General features: G+C 38.5%; 1 protein-coding gene across 2 annotated transcripts in view; it reads left to right on the top strand.

The window, feature by feature from the left end:
• The window catches only part of caap1 (caspase activity and apoptosis inhibitor 1), a 101,173-nt gene extending 79,992 nt beyond the window's left edge, over positions 1 to 21,181 (top strand). Inside the window, exons 7-8 of one of the 2 annotated variants that reach the window (XR_003295167.1) lie at positions 16,354 to 20,647; positions 20,826 to 21,181. Coding sequence is in view for 1 of the 2 variants with exons in the window: in XM_026299161.1 (XP_026154946.1) it covers positions 16,354 to 16,429 (76 nt within the window). In the remaining variant the exon portion in view is untranslated. Of the gene's footprint in view, positions 1 to 16,353 lie in introns of both variants that reach the window. The other variant, XM_026299161.1, reaches the window with a different exon arrangement.
• The last annotated feature ends 733 nt before the right edge of the window (positions 21,182 to 21,914 follow it).

The raw sequence follows: 21,914 nt of genomic DNA, 5'->3' as shown, positions 1-21,914 counted from the left end.
ACCTCTCACTGCCTCGCTGGAGGTCCTTCAATTGAGGACATGTTTTGACATGCAGGTCAGCACTAAATTAAGCATGTATGACACTAGCAATAATTAAGAAATGGCATTCCATTTGAGTTAAACTCTGCTTGTTGAGCTGACCATTAACTGACTATGACTCACCACTTGTTTGGTGGCTACAGTGACGTGTGCCAACGCTGTTGCAAATAATGATTAAAGGACTTTTATTGGAGTGAGCTTTTCATGTTGCGGGATAAAAATGACCTTTGAGTGCTTTTCAGAGTTGAAGTGTTGTCAAAGCATAATGTGGGAGGGTGAGTTGATGGGTATGTAATTTATGGGACGCTATGAATTTGTTTTTTTTACGCTGGTGCCAACAAAAGAAGTTTCTAAATTCTAACCTTTATGAAAGCTATTTTTCACAAGAAATTTGATTTCTCAGAGGCCATTGGTAAGCAAAGACTGTGACATTTTTTTTATCATTCTGTTGAACAGTACAAGATTATATTACAAAAATCTAGTTCATGTTATTTAAGGCAACAGAGCTTGTAACCTAAACTCATTTTACCCTATTAGGGATCCCTTTGATAAAGGGTGGAACTGCCAAATCAATGGCTGGTAAATGTTCCAGTACCTCTGACACTCAAGGACATATTAGATATAAGGAGGCATGGGAGCTGGGCAAGAGTCCACACGACTCTTGACACGACATTTGATGACCCCTACAAGTGTGCTTTGATAAATATGTATGTGTTAGTAGTGTTTTGTGCAGTCAGGCAAGGTTACTGTACAGAGGTGAGCATTTGTAAATTCAGGACGGACACAGGTCGTGTTGTTGCATGCGGGGATTAGTCCGGTTTTCTTCCCCTGCTGAATAAAATGACCTCTGAGAGGATGAGCTTCTTTGTCACAACCAAGGCAGCCTGAGGGTACAGATGGGTTGTATATTAAATGAGGCATTATAAATCACACATTAGTGTCTCTGTTAGTGGTTTCTTTCAACTGTGTGCGTTGCTTTTTAGGAAAGAGTGGGTGTTGAGAGATGATGTATGTTTGGGTTTCAGTTTCCAGTTCCATCTTTCTTCTGGTTTCAGGTTGGAAAATTACCCCAGTTTACTAAATTTAAGGGGAAACTGACAAATCTCATTGAATGAGGTTGTTTTCTTTAGCAAGTGGAAATGTGTACATCAGTCAGGTGAGAAGCTTATCATATCTGTCCAGCACTGGTTGTTGATTTTTCTACAGTAGGTAAAATAAAATATGTTGTCAGCAGCAGGTTATATCGGCTGTAGTTAGTAAACTTTATATTATTAGTATCTTAGTATCCAAAGGCCAAAATACAGCCTGCAACACCACTCCACGATCAGGAGTATGGCTGTGTTTGTTGTGAGCTCTTTTAAAGTGAAATGATCTTTTGGTATTTTAAGTCAAAATATTCCTTTAACCTATGGGAACATTATAGTTTTGATTTGGGACCTGCAGTATATCGAGCAAGTAATTTGTGCAAAATAAAGTATGCAGAAGCAATTAGGCTACCCCATAAAAGCACTCACAAAAGGTGTTTACAGATCTCAGCTGAGTCTTTCAGTTGTGTTTTATTTATTTACAACTTTAAAACGAATGTTGAAACTTAAATACTGAGTGTGAAAGTTCATCATTGAGTAATACTCTATACCAATAAATACGATGTACCGCCAGAGCTTTTCTGATTGACTTCTTCTGTGAATGGAATTTGTGTAGATTATGTAATATACATAATAGACTGTACAATACAGTTTCACTGGCCTTGCCATTATTGCCTGTGACACCACTGAAGTCGTACTGGTTGTGACATCACTGCCGTCATATTCCTTGTGATATTACCGCACTGGCTCACACTGCACATGAGGCGTGTATGTGTCACCTTTCCTGTTGCTCTCAACTGCATAATATAATACAATATGTATAATATATATATAATATAAATGGCATTCATATTTTATGTTTCCTACTGGCAATCTAAATAAATTATGTTCCGTTTTGTTTAGAATACAATGCATAACACTTATTTTTATGTGGATAGAAGAGTCCCTCTTTCGATCATTTTGGCTATACATGGCCTTTTCAAATCCCAAGGGGGTAATCACTACATTTCCCAGTGATGCCTGCTTGGCTAAGCAGATTTAATACACAAATCAATTTTGCATTACCCCCTTCAGGCTGTGAGTGCTCATAGTGTGAGAGCCATGAAAAATTGATGGGCCTTAGCATGCAGATTGCAACCCTGGTGAATCTTAAATCTGGCCAGGTCTTTTCTTTTAACAAGACAATGTCAAAGGGTTGGGGTTGAGTGTTTGTTTTGCTTGTAAAACTGTTGTTCTGCTTTTTTACTTCGCTTGACAAGAGATAGAACTGCTGCACATTTAGAAAGAAATGTTAGGAGGCACAGCATGAGAAAAAAAATAACGTGTGAGGGGTGAGGAAACACAGAAAGTGAAAAAGTTTTCAGTAACTCCAAATGACACACACACACATCCAGACAATATAAACGAGTATTATTCCTGATTGTCTATATTAAAATGTCCTGAATATAATGACCAGTGTCTTAAAAGAGCATTTGTTTTTGCCACAGCAATTATATTGTGTCATTTGGTGAGCTGCTCTTTATTTGACCAGCTGATGACTTGACTGCTGAAAGAAATTATAGTGCCCATAATTAGTTTTCACTATGAAATGAAGCTATCATGGGAGAGAATGAGGAAATTTCACACTTTGGAAATTAGATTTTGCAAGGTGCTGTGTCGATGTCCTTGAGTATAGACACATCCAAAACCTTTTTGTTCCACTCTCACTCAGCCCTTTCTTTGACAAATCCAGACAAAAATCTGCAATGAACATCAAATTGAACAGCAAAGAGGCGTTTTGAGGATCTAACTGCCACATTTGCTAATGTAATGATTTCTTTTGGTCCTACTGAACAAGGCATTTCTTAATTTATCCCTTGCGCTTGAAATGTGCAGCATTAGTAAGTACAATTAAGTCTTTTCCAAGCATGGCTTTGTGATATTATTATGGTAGGTTTCATCAGCGTTAAATAACATTATAACTATTTCATATTTTATCAGTATTATTTGTCTCCCAGACTTTGTTTAGGAATGTGAATTTCCAGAAATCTGTCTGTGGAGTTTTTCTGCAAACAAACAAAAGTTAGAAATGCATTTGAGTGTTTGCATCACTCACCATACCTACAGGTAAAGGAAAAATAAGCTATTGTTCTTTACATTTTAATTGCAGAGTAAGAACATTTATGTGGAAGGTCTACAGAAAATGTATAATATGTGGACATGAGAAAACTATAAATGTAGTATATTTTCATCCAGAGCCCTGTAGTCCAGTGTAGCTCGTATGGATCATGCAGGGAAACTGCTTTAATGACATGTCAGATGGCTGCACACTGTATTTGTGCATGATGCTATAATCAGTCTAACATACAAACATGTTGACTTACATGCTCCACTGTTGATACTCTTTAGTTTTATCTGTTGATTTGCAGCACTTTAGCCTATCAGGGATGTGTTTCTTGCTAATAGTCATGATTTGTGGTGTTCACAAATCTAAATCTGGTCTACCTGACTCCAAAAACAGGATGCTGTTTTCTACGGTTTCTGTATGGAGAAGGGGGTTTGTTGCCATGACAATAGTAATGGCAGAGATGTTAAGATGCCGGGCGTGTTGCATTTCATATGCAGGTGCTCTGCGCAGAAAAGAAGTGATACAGATAATGGAATCAATTTCCTGTGATTTCTGAAGCAGAGAGCTTGCTGAGAAATAATAAAGGAATTAAATGAGGTAGCACTAAACATCATCCACCGGTTACCGATGGCTATTTGACTTCAGATTGCTCCTTACCTGGAAGAATTGACAAAAAACAGATTTTTTATTCATTATTTGCTGTGATTCCTTAGAAGCCCACTTTTCCCCTCATAAGCAAAATGCACATGGAGTTCATCATTTCTTTTTGGCCACACTTAAAAAAAACACAGGGCATTAGTTGCATGTGGACCAGCAGTGATTTTGGAGGAAACTGACTGGAAATAACAGAAATAGTGACTGAAGACAACAAACTAATCCACCGTAAAACCCTTGAGATAAAATAAAGATTTGTAATTGACTCCACCACAGTGATAATGTTTCCATTTAACGCATGGCTGAGTTGCAGATCTTATTATTGCAAGTACAGTAGCAAGTAATCCGATCAGTTTTCTCCTGTATTGGCTATCTGATAGTTTGTTGTAGGTCAATGACAATGATTTTTTTTCTTGCCATTTGCCTGCTCAATGCTAACATGCTTATCTTGTACTTTTGACCTGCCCAGCCTTGTATACAGTAATGACCCCAGAAAAACAAGCATCTGTCATGGATTAAAGCTTTCATGGAAAAATTTATTTTTTAAAGCTTGATTGGTTGAGGCCAAGGTATCTGTAAATTGAAAATATTCAGGCCAGTATCCAAGTACGAGTAAAATATATATATATATATATATATATATATATATATATTTTTTTTTTTTTTTTTTTTTTTTTTTTTTTTTTATCAAGTATGTCTGCCTTTGGAAATTTTAGGATGGCTGCACCTTCATGAATTTGCTTTTATATACTATTTGTGCTTCACTGCATACCAGTATCCTCTTGTGCCACTATCTGTCATCATATGTCAAGCTGCATGTTTGTTGTTCCAGGAAGTTGTCCCTACTGGGTTACTACACTTTAAGCTAAACCAAAGACCCTGTAGACTGAATGCAGTATTTTAGTAGGATGCTTGCTACTTACAAAAAAATATTTAGATGAAGTAAATTCAAGTAAAAAGGAAGAGTGTCCTTTAGGGTATTTCTTCATTAAAGTTATAATTGTTATGATGGGCACGATAGAAAAAAGCAAAGTACGTTCCAGTTGCATCTGTCAGTGTGTTTATGTCAATAATGGATTGAATGTGTATATTAAGTTGCTCATAGTGATAAACCAACAGACAATTAACACCTGACTGCTGGCCCCATCATTCCTAGAGAACATTTTAGTGTTTTTCAGCTCATTGTGGTGCTTTGGTCAGAAATATGTCTTTGATATGCTGCACATTTAGTCTGGTCTTATGATAAACTACTGAATATTAAAAAGAATAGCCTTTCTGCCTTACTGTCTCATTTAGAGAAATATAGCCTTTAGAGTGACAGCACTAATCTAAACCAACTTCTCCTACATTCCTGCTTTCTTGTTAATATGAATTGCAACCTTTCTGGTAATTTCATTATCCTCCTGTTTATTTTTCAAGCCAATATACTGAGACTGTAGTCTGCAGTGTTTTCTTGTCTCTTAACACTTTTCAGTTGAGCTAAGTAAAAACCCTCTGCTTTCTCCTTCTCTCTGACTAAATCCTGCAAAGACCAATTCGGCTGCTGCAATAATTTTAGCTGACCATTATCAAACACCAACTCATTTGGCTGCAAGGTGGCTCAGTCTCCCATTGCTGGACAATCCCACGGATTGGACAGTCCTCCGAACATAATTTTAGGCGTGTTGAAGGGGACATTAGCTGCCTGTGCAAGCTGTTCCGGGCACTATTGGTCCTCTACATCAACTCAAAGAGGCTAGAAAGCCAAGTAATTCTCTCTCTGTCTGTTCAGTGACAGTGAGCCATATTACACCAACTTAACGTGTGATGGCTGGTATGTTTGCGGCATATCCACACAAGTCACTTCATGGTATGATTAGTGTGGTAATTAAGCAATTGACACTACATGATACTGTTGTACATGAAATGTGTTCTTCAGGATTCTTTTTTTCTATTTTGGTGCATGAATGTGATAAATTATTCCTTGTTTATGTTTGGGCTTGAAAATAGATTTTTGACCATACATCAGATTTTGTGTTTGCCACATCAGTCAAAGATGTAGTAAGATTTTAAATATTTAAAAATTCATGTTATGTCATCCAGCTTGTCTCTGCATCTGGGCAGACCTGCCACAGAACAGATAATGGGTTTATAGTATGCTCCATACTGCACATTACCTTAGTAAGCCAGGGATCATATTTCATATCATCATATATAAGGAAGTGTATTAGGTGGGAAGGAATTTCCATTTACAACTAACAGCATTTGAAGCCTTGGATGTCATGTGCAAACATAGTTCACAAAATCCTGCTGATTTACCAAGTATGACTAAAAAAAACGAAACAAATTCTGATAATTAATCACACAGGTTCATGCCAGTCGAAATTTGCTCAGAAAGCTTATTTTCTCCAATAGATACTCAACAGTTAGTTCTTCACTTGTCAATAATGGTAAGTAGTGAACCATTCCTGATAGCAACTCTGTGTAATTCACAGGGGACACAAAAATATTAACTAATATGTAAGAAAGTGAGTCTTAATCCAAAGCTATGGTCCATTTAGCAGCTGATTTTGTGTTAATCAGGAGCGATTCATTAAATCAATGAATGTTCAATGTGCAGATTCCTACATGTAGGAACTAATCATCAGACATTTGTTCATTAAGAAATTCTACATACTCTAGTATCTAGCAGTCTGTCCTCCAGGTACTTATGATGTACAGTATAATTCTTGCAAATTACTTACTTATTCATGAATTTGAAGTTAGTTCCCAATTTGTTTCTAATCACACACTGGTATTTACTTAAGATTCTGTGTATGCTATCAAGGATTACACGATCAGATTTAATGTGTCCGTCCTATGAAATGATCCTCCCAACATACTCACAATGAAATAAGTCAGAACGATAACATTGCTCTTGTGTGAATGCCTTATATGTGTGCTGTATTTCTGTCTGTCTATGTGTGCTCATCTGTTGGCAAGAAAGGGGAAGGAAAAAATGGTGAAGGAGAATGGGCGAGATGTGAGTGGCCCATCTATGAAAGCGCCATTAAATTGTCAGTTATGATGGATGTTCCGCCTTTTCTGCATTAACTGGTACATTAGAAGTCATTAATTCTTCAGGATATGCACTGGAGATCGGAGCCTCCCAGGGGGTCTCAATGCCTTGATAAAGTAGGGGGGGATAGAGGAAGAGATAAAGAGGGTGAAGTGCACTAGCTGAAAGAAGAAGGGACATGGAAAGAGGGATCCTTGCAAAGTAATGACCATTTTGGATTCTGATGCCTCATCAGTGGCCGTGAGCAGAGAGTGATGTGATGGTGACGCTTTCTCAGGCTGTAATGGACATCTGAGAGGCAGCCCTTTTGTTCTGCCAAGAAAACACAATTAGCATGGTTTATAGCACTTTTCATCCAACTGCGGATAAGTTAGATTCTGTCTCTAAACGCCAAATTAGGGTTTTAAACTCTCAAAGTATCCTTGTCCTTTCTAGTTCTGTAAGTTGCACTACCTAAAACTCCAAAGATGGTATATAGCAATCTTGTATTTTCTCATTAAGTAATCAGCAATTACACAGCAATTCTCTCAGGGTTGATTTTATTATAAAGCAAAATGCTTTCAGAAAACAGCAATTACTCCACTTAGTTTGTCATAAGCATTAGAGGTAGATATAGTGGAGTCGGTGACGTTGCTTCTCTCCTAACATCCTCTGTAAATTGTCAAACCAGAAAACAACATTTCACTGCCAATTAAACAACAATTACTGGACATGGCGCACTTCGACGGGTGACTAGGAATTGCTCACAACATTGCTAATGTGTCTCTCTACTTCTCCCACACACAGACCACTCTGATTTTTAAACAAAACCTTGAGAAATGGACAAGAGCTGAGCTCAAGCATCACTAACTAAACTAAAGGAGATTGATCATTTTGCTTGCCCACTTCTGCAGAAAACTAAATAACACCCTGAGGATTTGAAATTGTTCTGTGGCTCCTTGAGGTTCTATTTTCATGACCCGCTTTGTGCAAGAGCAACCCCACCATCTGTTGTGTTTAAATGCAGTAAATATGTTGATTCTAGGGTCAACAGGGACAAACAGGGGAAGTTAGCACCTCGGACACGCTGAAACAAAACTCCCATCAGTGTCCCACAGTCCCCCAGTAAGTAATTCCACTTGACCATACCAATCGCCAGGTATTTATCATGCCATGACAGGAGGTCACAGGCAAGTCACACAGCTATTGTTACTGTCCTCTGTATGTACTGCCAAACTTTCTGGGCTGAGGCCGAAGCTGCTTTTTCTGGTTTGAGTATCACAACGTAATTCAAATTCAAACACAAAACCACAGCACATTTTTCTCAGGCAGAGTAATATATTTTCTAACAGTTTTAAAGTTAAAATGTAAAGTTTTCATGTTCAGTTTAGTTACAATAGAAGGTTTATGTTGTTGGAATTAAAATTTTATCATCCACTCAAATGATGAATTATATTTGAACTGGATTAAACACTTTAATATTCGCAGTCTTAGACTCCCACAGTGTTTAAAGTGTCATTATTGGTAAAATAGATGTTTGATTATCTGTGGATTGATAAATGGAGATTTAATGGTTACTATTAAAGTCCCATATTGTAAACAGTGTGAGGCTTTAGACAAATATATCAGTCACAATTGCTCATTTTCACCAGTGATAACGCCCGTTCTGAGTCACGCTTACACTTTTGCTCTCATCAGCAGAAAGCCATATGGTTGAGAGCTGAATGTTCCCACCTATTAAAATGTGTCAAATATTTCATATCTATTACACAAACTGGTTAAAAAGTTATCTTCTGAACTAGTTTGAGTCACGCCACATTTACATTTTCCCCTATCACTCTGCTGTACTGGATCTGTTACATCTGTGATGTGGAAGCAGCTGCATGTAAAAAGAAAGGAAAGCCCTCCCAAGGATCGTGAGCATATGTGTGTGTATTTTTTGCCGTTATGGTTCTTGCCTGATGATGATCGTAGCTGACCCTGGGGGCGTTAAGTGTGCCAAAACTTCACTCCATTACTTCAATACAGCCCACACATTCTGAGCACAGAGTTGAATGGAGAGGGGCTCTCAAAGCACTAAACCCTCCACTGAGCTGGCTGACCTTTGGCAGATTTCTCTGATCTCACAAGACCTTCCTGGAATACACACTGGGCCTGGCTAATTACTCTTAAAAACAAGTGGGATGTGGGTGGTTGGTAATTGGCAAGTGTCAGCATCCAGTGAAAGATCACTCGTCTTGAGGGCATATGTGTCTGAGCCTCCCATTCATGTAGTCTCTTCTCAGCCAGTGGATTTCTACGCTGCTGCACTTCCCCAGTTTGATTCTGCATGCTGTGAATTTGTTTAAACTCACAGTTTTTCTTATGCTGGAAAAAAAACTCAATCTAGAGATTTAAATAGTCAATTTGCAGTAAAAAGGGCATTTAATTACAATTACTACCTTTGACAAACATTTATTCAGATGAAAGCACAAAGAAAAGACAGCAGAAATGCATGGGCAGTTATTTGAAACCATAACTGCAAATCAGCCAGCCAGCAAGCCCAAGCAATCGGGAAGACAACCTCAACAGTGTGATCTCGATGTGAGTGGGTGGGATGCCATATATTACAAACAGCATATCCACTGACAGGAGGCAGCAAGAACAGGGTCACTGTCTTTCCAGTTAGCCACATTGCTGGTAACCCATTCCCTGATGTCCGTAAAAACTGGATATTTCTTTTAGTTTTTTACAAAACGATTAGAGTAATGGATCTACCTGAAGATACTTTAGCTGAAGATGGAATTTCTGCTTAGTAATTCGGCCAGATGCCTCTGTGGGGAGGCTTTACATGTGAGTAGAAGTTGTTTTAGTTGGTATGACAAGGACTTGTATTGACATCCACTGAAACCTGCCGTCTGAGAATGCGGGTTGCCATCTGTAGAAAATGTGAAATCCATTTCCCCGCCTCGCTACAAGGCAGGAGCCGAGGCCTGCTGTTTGAGTCAGCATTCATTGGTTCATCATTCTCAATAAAGCAGCGCGTCCAATACCCTTTTCATGTGAAGTGTAATTACAGCACATTCAGCGTGATTATGCCGGGGCACAAGATGGCAGGCAAATAATAAAGGAGATTTCACTTTAGCTGTCACATGTCATGCTGCTGAATGATAAAAGAAAGCGGAGAAGGAAGAAAAGTAGGTTTCAAAAACCGTATATGAGATACACCAAGTACATCAACAGCGACCTTAAACTTTTAAAGGAAAAGATATTGGAAATGGAATTATGAACTGTCACAGGCGAAAGTAGTAAGTCATTTCCTTTTCCCCCATGGCCATTCATGGCCTTTGCAGTGACTCTAATATTAGAAAATATTACTGAAAGAATTATTTTCTGACATTCAAATGTTATTGCTTCCACCAGAACGTGTGTGTGTTGCTGCTCCCTTGTTCATACAGATACTTGACAAGTATGACAGATAGGAAAAGAGGGACGTTGCTGGGGGTTGTTGTTTTTAGACAGTAACAACACACTGTCCTACTGGCCTAACTCTCTGCAGCTCCTTGGACAGACCATAAATGCATCAATAATTGAGTGTCTCACTAAAAAGGGTGGGGTGTGGGGGCATTAAAAAATTTATGACTTGTCATTATGCCCCCCTCAAACACCACCACACCACACCACACCACCCACATTTTCCCTCAGCAGTGTGTCTCTTCTTCTCCAGCAAAACCACTGTCTTTTGGAGACGTCTCCCAGGAGCTAAGTAGTCCCACTACACATCAGTCAGTGCCCTCAGCTTCACAGGATCTTTTAAAAGTATCAGCTGCTGAAAACCTAAGAAGAGCCACAAAGAAACTATGTGCATAAAGTGAAACGGGCTTTCTTAGAACATGCTATGGGTTTGATTGAATTTGATTTTTCGCTCTTATGCTACATACTCAAAAATGCAACAGTCTTTTGTCAGCACTATTATCAAAAGTTACTTGAATGTGAATATGTATAGATATAGATATTAATAGACTATACAGTAATTGTGGTCCTTATCAACAGAACATACTAGTCAGGAACAGGTCTATTGTTTATACAAGTGATAAACTTATCAAAACCTGTTTTGCTTATTGTGTTTTTCCCTAAAGAAGCATAGGAGTCAAGTTCTTTTTTCAAGAAGAGTATTTTTATGTCTTAATATGTATCTGGAGGGGACCTTTAAAAAACATTAATAAATATAGTAGTACTACCTGCAAAGCAGTCTGGCAGTTCAGCAACATAATTAACTTTATGTCAATATTAAAAGTGAGTCTGTTAAAAGGGTTAACTTCATATTAGCGTTTACACTGGTGCATTATATGACCTAAATCACTGCTGTCAGCTGGAGTTTTATTTTTTTCTGCTTTTTATTTCTTTTCACTTGTTAATTTTCATGTTACATAAACGTTACATGAAATACATAGACATACAGTAAACAGGGAACCAGCTACTTTAATCAGATGTGTTCATCAAGCAGAACTAATTATATAAATACTTGAGTGCTGGTGCATCATCAAGTCAAGCGATAATAATACAGTGTTGTGTCTAGACACAGCTTTTGGTTTTTGTTTTTTAATGTAGTTATTTTTCAGGGGAGGTTTGGTTGGTCAGACATTCAATAATTTATAGCTGTTTTTTTGACTTTTCCCTGGTGCTTGCCAAACAAGCATTGCCAAAAGTCTTTCTGTTCATGTGTTATCGTCAGGTTTTATTGTGTTAGGGAACTGTGTGAAAACACCTTGCTGTTAAAAACACACAGCCATGACTCACTCCCAAGTTCTCCACACTGCTGAAATTAGGTTGTGAATCTGTCATAATTTGGTAATGGTACAAACTGTTCCACATGTAGCCAGTTTACTCACTTTCCTTCTCTTTAGAGTTGTGTTACGGGTAGCAGAGCGGCTCGTGGTCAGCCTCTTCCCACTGACCCGTCTTGACAGGAGGCCATTTTGTTTCTCTTGGTATGTGTCAAGTTCTTCTATTTTTTGCACTTCATTGTTTCTCTGTGTGTACGCTGTGACATGATGGTCCTTGCATGTTCGCTGGAGCATAAAATTCTGTCGTTACAGACAGCAGGACTCTGGTACAGTACCTGGTGTTTGACAGCCTCTCACACTGTCTCTGCATTTGATGAGAGTGCTTTTGTGCCAGCCACTGTTTTTTGGTATTTCACCACGCATACAGATTGTGACTGCGCGTCTCTTAGCAGAACCTCCCCAGGAAAACTGTCAAATCCGGAGTTTGCTAAGGTGACACTTGCTACCTCCCACCATCACCAGCCTTGTGTATATGTTGCTGGAGGACTATATACATATTTGGAGGAGGATTGCTGTGTGTTTGTTCTCTCCACACCCACAGAGACTTTTGTTTTCAAACTGTGGGGACGACACCTCCCTGAGCCAGCACTGCCTTTCCAGTTAGCTCCAGAAACAGCCCTACTAGTGAGTCAGTAGGTCATGGGGATTCACCCAGCAGGCTGTCATGCCACAGCCTCCAATTACTTGTCCTTCACCCACCCAGTGAAGCTTTGCTTTACCAGGACCATTCCCTGAAACATACCTCAGCTACACCACACCTGTCAGTGGAAGGGCTTTTAGACGCTCACTTTGCCCTTCCTGTTTCTCTCTTTCTTCTTTTTTCCTCCTCTGCCTCATTCCCAGAATCCGCCCCTCTTCCTACACTGACTGTGTGTCATCCTTCTAGTCTAATGAGAGGCAGGGATCAGCATGGCAGACCCCTGGAGTTTGACAGAGCTACCTGTTGTTTCTCCATTCCTCGCTCTCTCGCTTTTGCTCTTGCACGTTCTCTGTCTCTTTCTCTCTGTCTCCCTCTCCCTAAACACCAGAGCTGTCGACTCCTGGCAGTTTGATTCTAAACTGTTCCCCCATTTCGGGAGTAGCTGCCATGACAGAGAATAAAACGAATGAAATGTAGAGTTTGTAGTGAACAATGTGAGGATTGGTTTCCTCTCTCCGTGGTGAGTGGAAGGCCAGAGAGTTCTTTTTTTAGTCAGTCTGGAAGGGATTAGTCGTTATTTCACTGATTTCTGTGAAAGAAATAGTTCACATATAGTTTGGAAAATACACTTTTTTTGAGTTTCTTTCCAAGAGTACATTGTGAAAATTTAAATCGGTCTCATTTCTGTGCAGATCTAGAGTTGGGTATGTTTAAACTAGCTTAAGATAAAGACTGAGAGCAGGGTGAAATTGAAGGCGTCCTCATTTACACTGTATGTCTTGTTTATTCAGACTGTACATAAACAGAAATATAAAAATGAACATTGACATGATTTTTAGCAGGTTTGTGTTGCATGTTTACATGGCTATGTTAGGCTGTTAGCACTGAGGACCTATAGTTAGTCATTAAAGGTTGCATAATTTTAACGCAATATTGTTGGTCATAAGAAATTTCTGGTAATGGCATGGACTCCTTTTTTTTAACCACAGAGTGTCTTTAGAGGTGCTGTTTTGAATGTAGCCACACTAGTTGTTTCAGGCTTCAGGTTTCAACACTAACATCACTTCATTTTGACACTACAGCTCTTTGTGTGATGCAAAGTCCTGGGGATGATGTTGATCTTCTCACCTCTTTATCAGAAATAAAGCAAATAAGCTTGTTTTGCAAAACAGTATATGAGGCAGATCTATATCAGGCATATCTAACAAATGCAAGCTCACTGGAAACAGATCAGAAGAAAGGCAAAGATCAAAATCAGCAAATAAAATGTTTCAGATTTCTCTGTCAGACCAGGCCTGTGTGGAATTCAGAAACATCCCCATTAATGAGAGTAAAGTAGCATGAAAAGCCTCAACACCTATTGACTCCCATCACTGTGGAAACTCTGACATGTGCTATTGTTCTTCACTGTAAATCACCCAAGTAAGGCCATGGAATTACGGAGAAAGTCTCTCTTGCTTGTTTCTTCCTATGTTTAGCTAAACTGTTATTTACTGGGGTTTTTAGTCTTACTAACAGTTTCCATGGCAGCCATATAATGAGTGACAGCAAGAACTTTTGAGCAGTCACCAATGTGGTACATTATTTCAGTCTGGATATTTCCAATTTTGTAGAGCTGCTTGAGGTCAAGTTGGATTCATTTGCACTGTGACCTTTTACTCAATGAGCTGTTTTATATAATATAATACTATTATAATATTTAGTATAATCGTGAGATATAACAATTTTAGATGAAATGGCAGAGGCATAAATGGTGGCACAACTGCAGATCATCCTGTTTTATCAACTTGCTTTCAGTGATGCTCTTTGCAGTATCTTCGTCCTGTCAGTGAATATATTGTCCCTAAGATTTGTTTTTATTCAACCTAGGTGTTTCTAATTTGATTCCTACATGAACAGAATAAGAGCTGTGATCCTTCATTAGTCTCATGAAATTGATTAATGTTATAAGTGAAATGCTACTTGTCCTTTATGGTAATGAAGTAATTTATTCTGCACTTTTCTGTTGCTTTAATACATGTTGTGCTTTACACAGTGCGGCATACCACAACACTGAAACAGAGAAAAGAGAAGGAGGAAACAGTGAAAAGGAAAAGTCAGACGCTGACTTCTCAGGCTCTCCTTGTTCAGCTCACCATTGTCAAGTAGGTCACTGCGACAGGCTTGACTGATTTCTTTTCTGTAGTGCTTTTTGTTCAAGCTCTCACTGAGTAGGTGAGAGCCACCAGTTTGATAAAGCTTACACAAATGTGAACTGCATGTCTGATTTTGTGTGGAGAGACCTTGCTTTGGGCAAAGCAATAGATTATTCAGTATACCTAAACAAGCAAAAGAATCAGCAAATTGCAAAAAAAATTTTAAACACTAATGAAATTCATCTAAAGTGCATCGAATGCCATGGGACATATGATGATCTTTAAGCTTGGATGCTTTTTTAGGGACAAATCATCTCCATGGGGACCAGCTGAGCCATTCTTATTGAAGTCATCTTCCCTCACAATTGTACAATTGCAAAATGTTGAGCATAATGACTTACCCTCCACTTCATAGGCCCCTCTTCCTGCACACTCGGCTGCTTCAAAAAGACCACATCTGACTCATAATAGACCTCATTAGACTTGTATTGAATGAGCTCTGAGCCGGCGTAACTTAGCCTCACTGTTAGCTGCTTTTTGCCTCTGTGTGTATGTTCCATTAGAGAATTAAAGATTAATTGCCAAATTTCTCCAGTTTAAAGCATTGATTAATTACAGTGCGAATCACTGGTGGATCCAGAAGATTAATGTCATGAGATTTGCCTCCTTTAGATAGCTATTGATTTTGATTTGCTCAAAAATGCCTGTCTTCTCTTCCCAGGAGGGCAGAGGCTGTATAAAGTGCAAGCAATGTGCCAGCTAGCTCTAAATTACATTTTGTGAGGCACAGCTTAAAATATAAGCATTGTGAATTAAGATTCACTTAACTGGGTGGCAAGTGGTTATACCACAGAGGTTACCAATGGCAACAAAGGATCAAATACTATATTGCATAAGAAAATGTATATTCAAATCAGGCATTAGTAAGGCACAAAAAGATTAAATGCAGCCTTAGTTACAGTACCTTTCCCATGGCTTACTCATTACATCCAACATACAGTCTAGTTTCTATAACATTTCTATTTCCAGAATTGAGTCTGTCCCCTTTCCAGCCTCAGCTTATGTGTCTCCTGCTGCCCACGGACGATGCATAGCATACAGTAGCACAGGCAAAGGAGGAAGACAATTGTCTTTTTGTCACATTTTTTCTTTTTTCATAACAAATAACTGAAGCATTTCATCTTTCGGAGAGGGGAGGTTTTAGTATTTGCACACCGCTGGGAGACAGTCTTCCAAACACAGGATTATGCCCATTGTGATCTGTCTAAGCACGCTGTATTAGCCATGTTCTCATGAAATAACATGAAAGCTACTTTGAAACGTAGGATGCTTCTGATATGGCAGTGTCAAGGGAACAGGCGCCATATCTGGGAGCGCGTGATCTCGGATTCAATTATGGTTCCATTTTAAATGAGACATCTTTTCTGTAAAAATCCCAGATTGTAGGTCTTTAAAAGGGAAAGGGAGTAATTCACGAGACCAACGTGTGATCTGCAAAAGAGTTGTATCAAACGGATTTGCGATGCCAGTCTCTGTAGAATATTCATCCTTGTTTTCACTGCAAGTGCAGGTATATTTAACATTGCATAAGACTGGAGGCTAGACATGAGTGCATACATCAGCCTGTGTCGGTTGAACACTACACATATACAGCTGCTTCAAGTGTAATATCGGAGCAAATCCTTGTATTTGGAGACCTTGGCGATGGCCTCAACATGACTGAGACTCGTAGAAATATCTTATTTCTTTTTGATCCTTCTTTCATTGCCTATTTTTTTTATTCCAGCACTTGAATTTAATTCTGCAATGACAACAGCTCTACCACTAAAGTGCCTCTCTCTTTCTTCCCAGGCTAGGTCCTACCTGTATGTTTCGAGTGGATGTCTTCGAGGCCCACCATCCCAAACATGTTGAACTCAATCAATAGAGGTAAGATGGACAACTTGTTGCAGGTCACGTAAGCTATGTCGAGCGAATGTGTGTGTCTGTGATTGAACCCTCCCCTGGGTCTATGTTAAATGAGCTCCCCATAATCACACACAAGCCCATATGATAAGTGTCTGCAGCCCTGGAAAATGTAGGTGACATTATGCTCATGCCTGGATCTGAAACACAAGAAGAGTTCATGTCTTCTTCTTCCACATTTTGACTGAAAGCTACAGTAATAATTACTAACTCACCGACCATATATGACACGTTTTAGTAAATGTTTCAATGGCATTTATGAATGCTAGCAATATGACTCTAAAGGTGGCAGTTTTGATAGGTACTGTACCACTGAGGGGCCTCAGTGTGAATAAATATAAATAAATATTTGTCTTGATGTACAGATACAAAGCTAGTGAACTTTTTTTACTTACAAAACAAATGGAGCTGATGCAAAAGAAGACAAATAAAGTGAAAAAAGCTCATCCTTTGTCTTGCTTTCACTAACTTTGAGTTCAGCATCTATTGAAATAGAGCTCTTTACCTGCTACTCTTTTCTGACTCTAAATGACAGCAGGTAAACATATTCTCTTCAAGGCCTTGGACTAAAGTAGTTTTAAATAAATGAGCAAGTCCTCTTTGTCCTCTATAGATGTGTCACCAATCGCATCCCAATAACTCCTCTCGCAATAATGAATGAGATACATGGTCAATTCATCTTCCCAGTAAAGCTGGGCTTTCTAATTTGTACAAATATTTCTTTGGGTGGAAGCAATTAACTGTAGTGATGCACTAATGTGACACAAAGCCGAGTCATACCTCAGATGGTGATCCAAAATAGGATCCAACGTGTTTCTCTTTAGTTAAATTTATTAGAGCGAAGAAGCCATTATCTCAGCAAACTGCCAGGACTGAATAATTAATCATCCCATCACTTGTTTGTTTGACTTTAATGTATAACATTTTATCCCTCACTTTTCACCCCCTAATGAAATCCTTTCTCTAATTTGAGAAAAATGTTGGCTCTTCATGTTTAGTCCACTCTTAATTTTGCTAGTGCATAATAAATTGCAATTACGTGGCTTTTTGAAATACAAGGTCAGGCACACCTTGAGATATAACAAGAGGTCCTTCGGATTTCAGAGTAATGAGCAGATAATTCTTCAACTAGAACAAACACTTTGTGAGTTTTGCATGTTTCTAGTGAGTTGTAACTGCAACTTTTACCTTATATGCAACATGACAAGCAAAAGTTTTGTCATCTTGACTATTGTCTATTTGTAATTTATGCTGCTTATCCTATGGAGGCTCGCAGTGTGTACACAGAAACTAAATTATTTACTGTAATTTAAGACAAAGCAGTTTTTATATTTGGAAAGCTGAGGCCATGAAAATGTTTGTCATCTTCACTTGTAATAGTAATAATATACGTAAGCACAGTACAGGAGTAAATGGGGGTTGACTCTGTGTTTATGTGAAATTTGTGTGACAATATTTCCTCCTAAAATGTAGAAAAATATAAAGACACATGAAAATTCTCAAGTATAGTGCAACAGATATATCTCAAATGTGTACTTGAGTGCAATGTTTGTTGGTTGTTGGTCCTTTCAGAGCTACTTGGATACATCTTTGGCCTTTACAGTACACTAGAAAAGAAAAAGCTATTTTTTGCTTGTTTTGTAAAAGCTGACATTTTAGAGCTACGTCATAAGGCTTTCACATGGAAATGGTCAAAACACCACAACAATAGCAGGTGAAAATAGAAATAGATTTTGGCTGACAATAACCACAACTACTCACCAATGTACCTGCAGCTACAACAAGGGTTCTTGTGCTTTTAAACCCTAATGAAACCGGAGTAAAACACCTTCTGTGTTCTGATGCGTCCCTCCTTTTCCTCAATTGATTTTTTGTTGCTATAATTGATTAGTGGGTGAAATAATACAAGGACTGACCATGCAATATGTATTAGGTAAACGTTTTTAAAAGCACAGATTATAAATGGTCTTGTGTTTTTGGAAGCCAGGTCGGCAGCTGCTAAAAAAAAAAATTGGCCATTTCAAGGCTTGTGTTATTCATTAGAAACGAATTGTTCAAGGAGCTTAAAGAAATGCAGTAATCTGAAATAAATTAATTCATGACTAACTTTCCATTGGTCACAGTTTGACCCCAGTGTCTTCATTGTCGAGTGCACTGTGAACCTCCTGATGAAGCAACACAAGCCTGTGTCATCAATTAAGACACTGTGCTAAAGCATTACTGATCTAATGGTGTTATAATGAGCAGGCTCTATTGAAAATGAAATAAATAGTGGAGACAAAGAGAAGAAACTGCTGCTAATCAAAGCCCATATTTTCTCAAAAGTCAGTATATTGTTTAAAGACTTGTGAGAAGAGGCTGGAGGCAGAGACATTTGGCTTTCAATCACACACGAGCTCAGAAACTCCCTCTACCTCTCAGACATTTGGATTTAAAAGGGAGCCAAGGATCAGATTGCACTTAAGAGACAAAGTGTGCAGAGTCTAGAGCTGCTGTTTAATGATGCCCTTTGTTTGTTTTCTGGGAAATTCACTTTCTAATCTCCTGGACTCTGTGAAGACTTGCCAGGGAGTAGTGCCACATAAAACCTCTTGATTTCTTATTTTATCTGTGGACAACCAAATCGATTGTTGTCTCCCCAGCACCTTTCTCCTCCTTTCCCCTGCACCCCCAAAGATATAGGCCCATGCTGTCCATCCTGATCTCCTATCAGACCATTTAGACCAGGCTATTTCAGGGGCAGAATGAGGCTCTGGATGGTCAAGCGCTCTTCAGTGTCTTCCGGAGACAAGTGTGTATAACAAAAGCATTGAAATATCCTGGGATCTTGACACTTCTAATTGAGATTTCATGCCCTATTTTCTCAGAGATCCGAAAGCTCAGTCTGTTTTTCCACAAGCAGTATTTCCCCAAGGGTCGAGATGAAAGAAATTGTTTTCAGGTTTTATTTGGTTTTTGTTGCTTTAAGAGCTTTTTTTTACACGCTAGAGCAGCTTTTCAATAAAAGTGTCTTTTTTTTTGTTCGGTAGCCAAAGTGACTGTGTTTGATTTGATTTGTCTGAAAGGGAGTAGAAAATATTTCTTTCATCAGAATAATTAATTTGACTGCATGCATAGTTTTATAGTTTTGCCACAAATGCTGCAACAAACTGCAATACCTTTTGCAGCTGCTCCTTCTCATTATTTTAGTCCGACCATCACAAGATGCCTTCAGCTGTTCTTGGCTGTCAGTCAAATGTTTGACAAAGAGCTAGACAATTGGTGATGCTTCTTTTAGTCCTCTTGACCTTGAATATTTATTCTAAGAACATCCATTGCATTGTCAAACCACCCTGGTCCCTGGGGTCTAGAATGAAACTTGAATTGGTTAAATAAGATGTAACAAAACAGAAACTTACACAGTAACCCCATGTACCTGACTTTTCACAGATATTTTGGAATAGGGTAATGTAAAACATATATGCAAAGGAAAGCAAATATTTAAAGTAAAGCCCAGTTGTCTTACAACACAAATATCATATATAAATTAATGTCTGTAATATGTGCTATTACTGTATGTAATTTTTGCCTTTGCAGTCCCTGTGCTCCTACAATGATATCAGCCAGGCTTGCATTACATAGTCCAAACAGTCACAGTGGGAGCCCTAACTTCCCAGCAGGACCCATATTGGATAGTCTACAATCAATGACATCATGCACAAGCATCAACCCCGTGTACTATGGGGACTTACACAAAAAGGGTAGTGATCTCAGCCCCCCAAGGCCCTTTTTCCTGGTTTAAAGCAGATGACATGACAGCAAAGCATTACTATCAGTAGAGCAAAGACATTAAGTCTTCTTGTTCTTTGGGGTTTGAGAATTGATGTTCTTGCTGTTTGTTCTTTTTTATGCTTCACATCTTCAGTGCTTACATAAAAAGTATCAAAAACCTTACTAAGTTATTTTGAATGAAACATTTTATATCAAAGAGGAGAAAACATGAATTAAATCTTTTATTCTGCATATAATACATTTCTCTGTACTACTAGTTTTTGTAGAATACTCATGGTGCAGGTTTTTCTTGCTGCAATAATTCCTGTTGTTCATACAGGCCATTGAAAGATCACATATCTCCAGTGTGAGTGATGGACAAAATGTATTCAGAAGTTCACCTGAATCTAACATTCTTCAGCAGTCTGAGGTAGATATGAAATGCAGAAATTATGTGGATATCTTTCAAAGTCAAAGAAAATCTCCACTTCACTGCCAAAGCTTCATATTAACTTCAGATGAACTGTGTGTTGCATGCCAGTCAGGGGCACTGTTTCTTGTGTTTTTCTCCCATGTGTCTCACTTTCTTATTCTGTCCTTCCTCCCAGGTAACAGGTTCCCACCTCTGAGTGAGAAGCTCTCATTGGCTAATTCAAATCTAAGGGGCCCAATCACAGGGCAGAGCCCTTTACAAGGCAGCGCATGAGGCTTTCTTTGTTTTCTGTCTGAGTTTGTGTCCTTAGTAAGAGAACAGGAACAGCTATGTGGTGGGAGGTAGGATTTTAGGTAAGTTGAGGTAACCTTTACACACTGTCTCACGCAGGTTACTTTGTTGTTTATACACACTACTTTTATTGGTTGGTGCCCCCACTGAAAGGTTTTTGACATCACTTTGTAAAGAAAAAAGGTCAGGCAGGTCTTTTGTTTGTAGTGAAATATTTGCGGTTTGTTTTGCTTTTATTAATTGTATTTTCTTTGGCACAACCACCTTTCCTGTCCTCCTCCACCTTTTGGTGTCATTGTAAATAGATTAAATAAACAGCTTTTTGTTATATCTTCTCTTTGTCTTTTTTCTTTATCTTGGTTGTTTTGTTACTGTGCCTACTTTTATTACTTCATGGTGGAGACATCACACTTTGGGAGATATAGGCCTAGATAATTTACAAATTTGTCCCCGTCGTGTTAGTAAGGAATTTCTTAATGGAATAACTGTAGCAGGAAAAGCATGTTTCAATGTTGACATGTGAACCTAACTTATTTTTAAGACCCTGAAAGAAATAGAAAGAAAGAAAGTTGAGCCACTACTAATTTCTATGAAGCCTCTGGAATAATTGAAGCACCGATCCTTTCTTGGTGATTCTTTAAAAACAGCAGATATTTTTTAACATCAACTTTTCAGTCAACGTTTATGGATACACATACTTTTCTCTCAATAATTTGTGATTTTACTGAAATTTAACACCAGGAGCTGCATCCCATACTTTGTATAGTTAGTTTCAGGTTTAGTTGACACACTAAAACAGAGCTGTGTTTTAACCTTAATTGTAACCAGCACAAGAACTAAAATTTGACATGCCAGTGATGTCACAAATTTAAGGATTATTTGGATCATATAGAAGAAAATAAAAGAAAGTTATTATTCTAATGTATATTTGAGCAAAGCGCTAGTTTGTCCCTTAACAGGACCACTGATAATT

This window comes from Mastacembelus armatus, chromosome 18, assembly GCF_900324485.2.
Source record: "Mastacembelus armatus chromosome 18, fMasArm1.2, whole genome shotgun sequence".
Lineage (NCBI taxonomy): Eukaryota > Metazoa > Chordata > Actinopteri > Synbranchiformes > Mastacembelidae > Mastacembelus > Mastacembelus armatus.
Note: the sequence above shows the minus strand (reverse complement) of the source record. Positions and strands in the feature narration are given on the sequence as shown.